The sequence below is a fragment of the Hipposideros armiger genome, unplaced genomic scaffold (genome assembly GCF_001890085.2).
Source record: "Hipposideros armiger isolate ML-2016 unplaced genomic scaffold, ASM189008v1 scaffold_15, whole genome shotgun sequence".
NCBI lineage: Eukaryota > Metazoa > Chordata > Mammalia > Chiroptera > Hipposideridae > Hipposideros > Hipposideros armiger.
In genome coordinates, this window is record NW_017731365.1 from 1056856 (window position 1) to 1068540 (window position 11685).

General features: G+C 35.9%; 1 protein-coding gene across 1 annotated transcript in view; it reads right to left on the reverse strand.

The window, feature by feature from the left end:
- Positions 1-11685, reverse strand: part of HERC4 (HECT and RLD domain containing E3 ubiquitin protein ligase 4) — a 131806-nt gene that overhangs the window by 56244 nt on the left and 63877 nt on the right. Inside the window, exons 10-14 of the mRNA XM_019624801.1 lie at positions 3632-3708; positions 3233-3357; positions 2319-2378; positions 1539-1650; positions 844-1033 (exon numbers count right to left, since the gene is read on the reverse strand). Of these exons, the coding sequence (XP_019480346.1) occupies positions 844-1033; positions 1539-1650; positions 2319-2378; positions 3233-3357; positions 3632-3708 (564 nt within the window). The remainder of the gene's footprint in view (positions 1-843; positions 1034-1538; positions 1651-2318; positions 2379-3232; positions 3358-3631; positions 3709-11685) is intronic.

The following is an 11685-nucleotide window of genomic DNA, read 5'->3' on the forward strand; positions in this document are numbered from 1 at the left end:
CCCATATTTACTATTTGTAGTTATTAACTACAAATGCCACAATCCTATGAAGCACACAGAAGAAGACAAAAACCTCTGAAAACATGGAAGCAATACTCTTGTGAGTCCCTGCTTCACTCTTCGATTACTGGCTAATTCCCTCAGATTCCAGGATCCTACACCGTACTTGTTGCTTCCTCTGCTCACTCTCAGCCTTAAACTTCTTGTACTGATTTTATTACTTCTACATATCTCAGCTTCACATATCTAACAAAAACTATTAGAAAGGAAAGCATTAGGTTAAAGGTAGCAAGCCAGGAGACAGAGATGAAATCTTTACAATTAGAAAAGTTAAGATAAGAAAAATTTAGGCCAAAAAACAATAGTAGAAAGAGACAGAATTTTAAGATCAGATGAGCAGTAGAATCTCATCTACATACAGAAAAATAAAATCAAACGTCAGGAAATTAGTAAGTAAGGGAAACAGAAGGCAAAGGGTTAACAGAGTTCAAGGAGGATTTAATACCCTCCTTTGTTTAATTTTAAATGTTTCTCCTCCTTTACTTCTTTAATAGCAAGATCACTCTGGAGGGGTTTGGGAAGGGAATACGAAAATTAGTTTTTATCTTTCCTGATACTGTCTCTGCTATTTTGTTTCATTAAAATTTTAATATTGCCTCCAACAACTCCAAAACTAGCATCAGCTGACTAGAAAAAAGCAACAAAAGGAAAAAAAACATGTTTGTTTTTCCCTAAGACAATGTCAAATAAGCAACATAGATAAATTTCAAACAGTAAAAAAGAACTTATGAGCATTTTCATTTAAAGAGAAAAGGTTACAAAAAAATATATTAAAATTCTTACCAAGTACTTTCAGTGGTGCCTTTTCTAGGTTCACAAGAGCTGTACCAAAGGGAATTGCTATTGTTGTGAAATTGTTAGAATCACTCATCAGGGGACATTCTGGTAGAGTAAGATAAAACCTCAATGCTTCAACATCAGGTAAGGAGCTAGTCAAGTTAGGAATAAGATTCTTTTCCAAACTAGCTGCCACCTATATTTTGACAAAAAGTAAAACCTACTTCATTTAAAATGAATATACTTTGCAAAAACAGAAACAAAAAATCTTTTACTATAGCAAACATGAAATGGTAAAGGAAAAAAAACAACTTACAATGAATCAGTGAACGTACTTTGGAGCACAATAAAACTTAACACCTAAGCAATGCTAAGAGAATTCAAAAAACTCTTCTATGCAAGTCTCATTTAAACATCTCTACTTCTATATAGCTATATAAAGACTTAACCAACACGGTAATGTTGAGTAAAATTAAGGGTCTGCTTCAAATGTCTTAAAAGATTTCCAGCTAAATTACAAATGTTTTAAAGCAAAATCTTACTTTAATTCTTATATTTGTATATTTAACAAAATCATACAAAGTACATCATAATGAAGACTATGAAACTGTAAAGTTAATTAGGCTATAAACATAAAGTAACATGAAACAAAAAACTCAACAGGTTACATAATACAAATATAAGGTAATTTAAAAACAAACCTGCTGAGATATCTGAGGATGATCAGGTTGTATAAGTTTGTGGAATAAAAGCCTAGCAGCATTCATATCAACCCCTGAAAATCTGGTGCCTGTTCTATAGTGATCATCATTGCTGTCAAAAAGAGAAAAATAATAAAAATTTAAAATTATTTCACTTCTTATTTAATATATATATATAGAATATACACACACACACACACACACACACATATATATATTTTTTTAAGATTTTATTGGGGAATTGGGGGAGGGGAAGAGCGTTGGGGAATCGGGAAAGGGGAACAGACAAGTTGCTGTCCTTCCGTTCTTCAGTCTAGTTGTGGAGGACCTCGCTTCACTGGCCGATGTTGGTACTATCACAGCTCTCTTCCCTGGTGAGGCAGATCAGTTGCCGGCCATTGGACGGCTGCTCACTGCAGCTCACAAAAGAGCATGCCAGCTGCTGGCCAGCCCCACTGCAGCCTACACCATCGCTGGCGACTCATGGCAGTCCAGCTCCAGGTGGAGCTGTTGTTCACTATCTTAGCTGTAGATGGCACAGTGTCACTGGCCCTCATGTGGGATCTGAACCGGGGCGCTGCAGCTCAGAGCTGGCGTCCCAAGCCAACTCTTAACACGCCACTTGGCCGGCCCCTAATATATTATTATTGGGTTGTCGGAAAAGTCATGACACATTTTTGCAACAAAAACCAGAAAAAAATATGTCATGACTTTTCCGACAACCCAATATTTAATATAATAAATTTGAAAATTTCAGCATATCAAAGAATTGCCACTTACCTCACAGCTAAAAAACTTCCATTTAGACAACCAGAAGAAGAAAAAGTTCCATCTATTTCACTAAAAAGAAATTTTAAAATCACAAAATGAGAAATCTGTTTGCCCTTCTTTTGTAATAAAAATTAAAATCAATATTTAATCTAACATTTAATGCTACAAGCATTCTTCTACCCAAAATTCAATGGAATAAATCAGAATTCTATAAATTACTAAAGAATGATTAAATAATACTTGATAAAGGTATTATTGTTTACTCTGGACTTTCTGAAATATTATTTTCATCCTCTGATTCTCGGAACAAATCTGATGTTCTTAAAAAAAATTTTTTTACATAAACATGAACATTTAATTTTCTTCCATATGTTGTTTGTAAATCTAACCTGGGAAGTTATTTTTTTGAAGCCTACTCTTCGGGCTTTTAAGAAAAATTTTAGTTTGGGAAAACAATCTAGAATAAAAATAACTGCTTATCAGATATAGCCCTCCCCTCATCTCAAATACCAACACAACCTACAATTAAAAAAACTTTAAGTACTAAATATGGTCAACTATAAGGAAAATATTCAAGAAAGAAATAATACATCTTGCAGGGAGTATAAAAGTTAAAAGACAATGATCACTATGAAGTCAGAAGGAACATATTTCAAACCCAATCTTAAAGTGGCTATATTTAATATTTTAAATTACTTAATATATCATTATATATATGAAAAAATTGTGACGTGTAAATTTAAATGAGAGATCTCTTAAAGTATCCATTATTATAGAAATTGTAGACATTTAAACTTTTCTATATAAACCATTCAGTATGTGATATTTAATGAAATATTTATTTAAATAAAAACTCCTAAGTACAGGTTGCTCTACCATGGACTTGAGAGGTTGTGTTTGCGTAGGTTAAAAGTTTTTCTTACTTGGCTATCTCAACAGGAAACCTTCCAGAGGGGTAGCTCAGCCATTTTTGAATTAGAGCTTCATTCACAGTCCAGATTTGCTTTGAAGGATGAGGACATCTAAAGTCATCTGGTGGCCCACAGTTCTAAATTTTAATATAAGTAAATTGGTCAGAGGGAAGATATTATAACTTAAACCTAGACCCACTTCCACTATGTATTTAATTTTTTAAAAAACAGAAGTAGGTATCTACTGAACATTTGAAACAAAAACTTACTAAAGGGATCAGAAAAACTTTGTAGAATTGAGGGGAAAAAATTTAAGGCAATTACTTTGTAACACATAAAGAACATTAATATGAGTTTAAAAATTCTTCAAAATTACTTGAGCTTAATAATTATTAATATGACTCCTATTACCTGGGGATTCGAGTAATGGGAAAAGCTTTGATCTCCACCTGAGAAAATTCTTTTTACACAGAAATATTCTTCAGAATCTGTAATAAAAATAAAATGTAAAAAAATCCATGATTTATACATTTTTAAGAGCATCAAATATGCTATTGGATTTTCTCTTAATAATCTAACTTAATTAGAACTCCCATCCATGGAATCGATGATATAAAATGAACTGGAATATTCTGATTGCTACGGAGATGAGACTGACCAAGTGACAAACATTAAATGATCCCACAAGCATAAGCAGCATTTGATAAGTTTACAAGTCTTTCTTCTGGCCTGCACAAAACAATGGTGTTTTCTAATCTGTGTCTTTATTATCTCAACATGTTTTAGTTTAAACTGAAGATGATGTAAAAATCAAATAAGAGGTATAGAAGACAGCTCAGAAAAAAATAAAAATTAAGAATATTCATTTTTAAAAAGAATGACGGGGATGGCCAGTTGGCTCAGGTGGCAGGGCACAGTGCTCATAACACCAAGGTGTCTAGTTCAGGGCCAAGCAGCTGTGCCCTCCACAACTAGACTGAAGACAACTAATTGACTTGGAGCTGATGGGTCCTGGAAAAACAACTGTTCCTCAATAAAATTAAAAAAAAAAAAAAAGACAACAATACAAATGTTAAAATTTCTTGAGTAAAAACTTCAGAATACAGAATTATTTTCTCTTGCAATAAAGCTATACAAAAGTAAGATGACACACATATCTCTTTCTTGGCAACTACTTATCAATAAAACCCAAATCAGTTTCAAAAATATAAAAATTAATAAGCAAATTTAGTAGAAGTAAAGAAGGGACAATGAAGTTCCTTTTCAAAAAGATATTCAAAGCCACTTCCTTTTTCTCTTGTTCCTCAAAATGAAAAATGTATCTATTATCAAAAATACTGCTTGGCTAGTATTTTATAGAGTATCACATACCAAAACACCAAAGCTCCATACTGTAACTTAAGGCTAGTTATTTCCAAATATAATCCATTTCTGTCATCCTATTCCTAACTCCTACCCTTTATTTGACTAATTCTTCACCTTATATTATTTATGACCAGCTATAGAATTACAAATTCGGAAAGGACCACATCTTAATTTCCTGGATTATTCCCTACTACCAAGCACAATGTTTTATTTGTAAAAGAATTCAGTAAATAGGCCGGCCGAGTGGCGCGTTGGTTAAGAACTGGCTTGGGATGCCAGAGGGCCCCAGTTCGGATCTCACATATGAGAGCCAGTGACACTGCCCTCTACAGCTAAGACTGAACAACGGCTCAACCTGGAGCTGGGCTGCCGTGAGTCGCCGGCGATGGCGTAGGCTGCAGCCCCTGGGCTACCGTGTGTAGCCAGCAGCCAGCGTGAGCGGCCAGCAGCCGTCCAGAAGCCGGCGACTGATCTGCCTCGCCCAGGAAGAGCGCAATGATGGTGCCAACTTGGGCCAGTGAAGCAGCATCCTCCACAGCTGGACTGAGGAACAAAAGGACAGCGACTTGTCTGTTTCCCTTCCCCCAGTTCCCCAGTGCTGTTCCCATCCCCCAATTCCACAATAAAAAAGAATTCAGTAAATACTTGTTAATATGAGTACATAATATAAAATATTTACCTAGCTTAGGACATACTAAAAACAAGGAGCTTCAGAGTTCAGAACATTAATATGACCAAATTTTCCACATGTAACAAAAATGCTCTTAGGCCAAAAACAACCTTTAGTAACAGGTTAAAAGGGTAAATCTAAAATATAATATTAAATAAAACAATCATCCAATTTAAAATCTTTTCTCTACATTATTCTCACAACTCTACATGAAATGGTTCACTTCTTCAAAAATTTAATAGGATGTCATTTGTTTATTTCTAAAATGTAATTCTATCCTCTATAAATAATTATCAAGAAGACAAGATGACTAATTTACAGTACATGAATGGGTTTCTGGGGGTTATGAGTAGGGCACCAAAAATTATTTTCCTAAATTTCCTTTTAATTACTACTCCAAAAAGTTTGTGAAAGCTAGTTGACTATTTGTCCTACACAGCTTCCTGCAAACTGGATTTTGCTGACTGTTTCCCCAAGGTTTCTCCTAACATTTTTCTTAGTCTTCTGTTTCCTATAAACTGCTAGTTGGATCTAGAGAGGCTTTAATTAGAATTTGATTATTTTAACAAAACTATTACATGATGGTGGTAGTGACTGTTTTTCCATCAGGAAGCACATAATGTGTGGTTAGGTTCCTTTTTGTGATGTGAGTACCCATTCATGCTCAGTGCTTAGACCATTGATTCATTATGGGTTGAAAAATGATGACATACTAACATTACTTCATCTTGTAACTGGACCACTCACTTTTCCCTATCTATTACACAGTTTCCCCTATCTACTACCCTGTAATAAATAGGAATGGAAGAATTAATGCTTCATCATTTCCATTCATTTACTATCCTCTTGCTTTTTGAATTTGCATTTCTTTGATACTAAAAACGTAATACTTTTTGCATGGTTTTAGTAAAATGAATTTTTTTCCTTTGGGAATTTGCATTAATTTTCTTTATTTGGTGTCTTAATGTTTGTCTTATTTATTTACCAGCTATATTCCTGTTTTTCTCACCAGTATGTATGAGCACTTTGGAAATTCAGGCTGTTAACCTTAGGTTGTATTTGCTAGAAATATTTTTTCCTAAAGAATTATTTTTGACTTACACAAGATTTCTTTTTCCATGTAATCAAATGGATTTCTCTCATTCTTTATGACTTCCATTACCATCATGCTAAAGATACTCTTTCCATCCTCAAATCACAGAATTATTTTCTTAAGAACTTGTTTTTACATTTCACTCTTTAATCCACCTACAATTTATTTTAGTGTATAGCTAGGTTAGGAGATTAGGATCTAACCTACTCTACTCTAACCTGACTTCCACTCCCCCACACCCCAATTTTCATGTGTTAAGTAATTCTTCCCCCTTCTCTATAAATTAGTGATGCCTTGTTTTAAAAAGTTATGAAAGTTCCACCTATAACATACAACTCTAAACAATTTGGCACTCTTCTCTATCCCAAAAGTGTTTTCAAAGTCCTTCTCAAAACATATCTGCATGAGCCATTATTAATCAATTAAAGTATGAACTTGAAACAACCTATATATAATGCCTACACAGGAATTTTTCCCCATGGATTTTCCATTAAGTTACAATAATTTGAATTTCTATGTGTATACCAATAACCTGATTCAATTCTACAGTTTTATAATATATGTTGTCATATCAGGGAGGGCTATTGCACTTTCTCCTTACTCTTTATAAAATACATTGTCAGGAAAAATTGTGAAGACTTTGACATAGGCCCCAATGCAAAAAAAACTAAAATTACTAAGTCTTGATTGGAGCACCCTTTAGGAGTCTCTCCATTGGAAAAGTGTTTTTGAGCTATTTACAATTCTGTATATTGTACAGTCGTCCCTCCATATCTGCGAGGGACTGGTTCCAGCACCCCTCCCCAGGATGCCAAAACCCATGAATGATTAAGTCCCTTATATAAAACGGCACAGAACAATGCATACAATTGGCCCTCCACATTTGTGGAGTCCCAATCGCAGATTGAAAATACTATTTTTGATCCACGGTTGTTTGAATCCATGGATACAAAACCTGCAGACACAGAGGGCCAATTGTACTTATATTTAGGAGTAATAGTGACAGAGATAAAACTATTTGTGTGCTTTTGATTTACAAAAAAAGGGAATATTTTTTTGATGGTCTCTGAACCCCTTTACACTCTTAGGACTCATTTAGACCCCAGTACTTCAGAATATGACTATTTACAAAGAGGGCCTCTAAAGAAGTGATTAAGGTAAAATGAGGTTGTTAGCGTGGGACCCTAACCCAATAAGCCTAGGTTTCTGTTTATGTGAGTTAAAAGTACTAATACTTACTGTATTAAAATTTAAAATTAAGAAATTTAAAAAAAATACTCACTGATGAACTTTTCAAGATGGCGGATTAGAAAAATAAATAAATAAATAAATATAGTGGTGCTGAACAATTTTAAAACACTAAAAAAAAATACTGATTTGAAGATGAACAATAATAAATGCACTCCATGTTAACATAGATAACATCTCAATATTAACAGGGAAGTTATGTGACCTCATAAATGTCATTTTGCTTGACTATCCTCAAACAAGTATCAGTTTGTTCCAGAATATGAAAGAGAGTAACTGAAGACAGAACATGGTAAGTGAATTTTATTTGCCTCAGTTTATATTTGACTCTGAACAAAGCTATAAAATCTTAGCAAAGTTCACTCAATTTTGAAGGGTATGCTCCTGTGACTTACTGGTTAATGGCTTCACCTATAATATAAAATGTTACTCTTTACTTTTTGTGTAATCAGCTATTGGATTGTTGGACAAGTCATGACGTATTTTTTGTTTTTCATTGCAAAAATGCGTCATGACTTTTCCGACAACCCAATAGATAGCAAATATTCTGTCATACTAGAATAATTTTCTATGTGTTATGTTGACTTCATTGTCTTTCGTCATTTAAGGGGGAAAAAAGAACAAAGATTCTTCACTTATGAAACAGCTGAAGTTCTTTTCAATCAAATTACCATCTACATTTATTTTGCAATATTGTCACTGATAAAATATGTAACCAAGTAGTATATCTTACTATAAGTGTTCAAATCTCTTGCAACATTTTTTATTTTTGCCTTTCTGATATGGGCTGAATTGTGTTCCCCAAAATTCTAATGTTGAAGCCCTACCCCAGTATGTCAAAATATGACTTTGGATATAGGGCCTTTAAAGAACTGATTATGGTAAACTGAGGTTGTTAGGATGGAGACCTAATCTAATATGCCTGATGCCTTATAAGAGAAGGAAGAGACAACAGTAATAAACACACACAGAGAAAAAGCCATGTGAAGATACAGCAAGAAGGCAGTGATCTGCAAGCAAAGGAGAAACCAAACCTGCTAATACCTCGATCTTACACTTCTAACCTCCAGAAATGTGAGAAAATACGTTTCTGTTGTTTAAGCCACCCAGTCCGTGGTATTTTGTTATGGCATTCCTAGCAAATTAACATGCTTCCCAAAATCAGATCCTAAATAGAGAAAAATAAAACTTCCAAGATAAGCTCTTATGTGTTAGTGAAAATATCTTTGAGATTTCCCACAGAGGCCTTGGAGAATCACAAAGATTTATTCTTTCAACATATAAAATATGCTACAAATAATTAGGTTTGCTTGATGTGTTACTATTATACAAGTTGACTAGGAACAGTTGTCACGTCAGAAAAGATACTCAACCTTCCCTAGGTTAAATGTGTATGGTAAAATGCAATTAATATAAATATTTCAAAAATTGTTTGTTTAGTGAGAAGTTCCTGGAAATTCCTCAATGTCCTTGCTTTCCATATGTTTAAATATTAAAGGAAACACTATTCAGAACTTGTATAAAATGGTTGTTGAATTTTCCTACATTTATCAAAGTTCTGGTGGTACAGTGCTCTCAGTCCTAATTTCAGTTATTATTTAACTGTTATTTTAAATGTTTTCTGGTGCAATCTTACTGCTTTAATTCCCATCTGGCATTTTCTAGACCAGTGCTTTTCAAATCGGAATGTATTTCAGACTTACCCATGGTTTATAAAAATATAGATGTTTAAGTTTGATCCCTGACTTACTGAATCTCTTTACTTGATATTCTTGGTGTCATTCCTGGTACATTAGGTCTCAGGGTTATCATGTTATAATCTCAAGACTTTTTCATCTATAGAAAGTTATACTCATTCATATTTATAACTCAGATACCAAAGTAACTGACTTGAGAATATGCTTAATCATCATCTTTAGAAAAATTGTGTTTATAAAGCTTTTTGAAATAAATGTGTTTTGCATGCCACACAAATAACCAAATTTCACTGTTAGCCATATTATTATTGTGAACCTAATCAGAGCTTTCCACTTGATAATTATTAGTATTAAACTAGCCACAGTCATTTTAAGCTTCTGTCTTCTCCTGATAAGTTTTTGATGTACTCTGACTCTTACCTGAATGCTCTCCTATAAGCTACAGGCCAGAGTTTGTGTTTTCAACAAATAAGGACAATCTCAGAGCCCTAAGAAAAGGATTTTACCAGATATTTGAAATCACTTATGCTTCAAAGAATAGACACTTGGCACAGGCTTTTGAGGAGACATGGCTTAGTTAACTTTCAAAACATACCACTGGACAGCATTAGGACTTCTCTCTTTTTGTTTAATGATAAACAGTTTTATGAAACTGCTAATCCAAGATCCAGAAGAACAAGAGCTCATCGCATAGGAATGAATGAGCTGATAAAGAAAACTTAATTGTGGTTATCTGTTTGCAATAATGTTTAATTTTGTTTCACTGTTCTGTTTTCTGGATACTTAAGGGAGTAATTTCTCCTTCTAAAGTTATCTAATTCACAACAATTTTGTAAACTCTGCTTTGGTAAGCTGAAATGATACATATAAAAATGATATCTCCCCCTGCCCTACTTCAGCTTGCCAGTATCTCCCAGAAAGGATCTTATATCCTCATTTGAAACCTCTATTTTTGCAGCTACTACCCAGGAAACACTCTAGGTCACCTACCTCTGGGAGCCAGGAGGGTGCTCAGTTCCCACAGGACTCTAATCAATAGAGAAAAGAATTCTTAACTGGCTACCAACCCCAGAGCACAGCAAGAGGCAAGAGACTGAGGCACCCCATCTTTCTGTGAAAGAAGCCTATTAGCTTATCTTCATAGCTGTGATCTGAGAGGTAGGTTTCTAAACAAACATCTAATGGCCTACTGGAATCCTCTCAGATAACTCAGCGGGAGGGCCCTATCTTTGGGCTCTCCCTCTGCTGCCTTCCAGAGCACCAGCATCTCCCAGAGGGGAGCCTATATACGCATCTGGTACCCTGATTTTTATGTCTGGTGTCCCAGTTTCTGTGGCTACTGCCTAGCAGAAGTCCCCTGCAAGATTGCCTGGCTCTGGTGGACAGTGGGGCTTGCATGCCTGGGGCCCATGGAACTTTAACAATCGGAGAGACAGTTCTTGGCTGGCTATCACCCTCAGTGCACAGCACGAACAGCAGACTGACAAACACCTCCAATCTGTAAAAGGGGCCTAGTTGCTTGTCTTGGAGCTTCGGCCTGAGGGGTAGCTTCTGGATTTACAACACATCTATGGACCTACTACAGCAATCTCTAGGGATAGAGACTGGTGGATGCCATCTTGGTGCTCAAACCTCTGCCTTGCCCCACGACACCCGAGTCTCCTGGAAGAGATATTACCATTGTCTGGTACCCTGATTTTCGTGACTGCCGCCCAGGGTACCCCTTTAGGCTGCCTGGCTAGTGGCCAGTGGGACTTACACTTTGCAGTCCCACAGGACTGGGCATATTTGCATACTTTAAAATTCCTGCCTGAAGGTTTGGCTTCCAATTAGTCTGAATCTAAGTGCTAAGATCTTCCCCTTTGAGACACCAACAAGTCTTAGCATACCCTCAAATACTAGGAGCCACTAAAAATAAAACAGACTGCTTAGACAATCATAAAGGTTTTAGAGACAACCAAGAGCTAGGGCAGGACTGAATTATATTACAATGCTATAGTAATCAAAAAAGTATGGTATTGGGGGTCGGCCGAGTGGCACATTGGTTAAGAGCTGGCTTAGGATGCCAGCTCTGAGCAGCAGGGCCCCGGTTAGGATCCCACATTAGGGCCAGTGATGCTATGCCCTTTACAGCTAAGATGGTGAACAACAGCTCGACCTGGAGCTGGGCTGCCATGAGTCGCCGGCGATGGCGTAGACTGCAGTGAGGTTGCAGTGGGGCTGCCATAAAGCTACCATGAGTGGCTGGCAGCCAGCATTAGCTGCCAAGAGCCGCAGTGAGTGGCCGTCCAGTGGCTGGCGACCGATCTGCCTCACCTGGGAAGAGCACAATGATAATACCAACATGGGCCAGTGAAGCAACATCCTCCACAACTAGACTGAAGAACAAAAG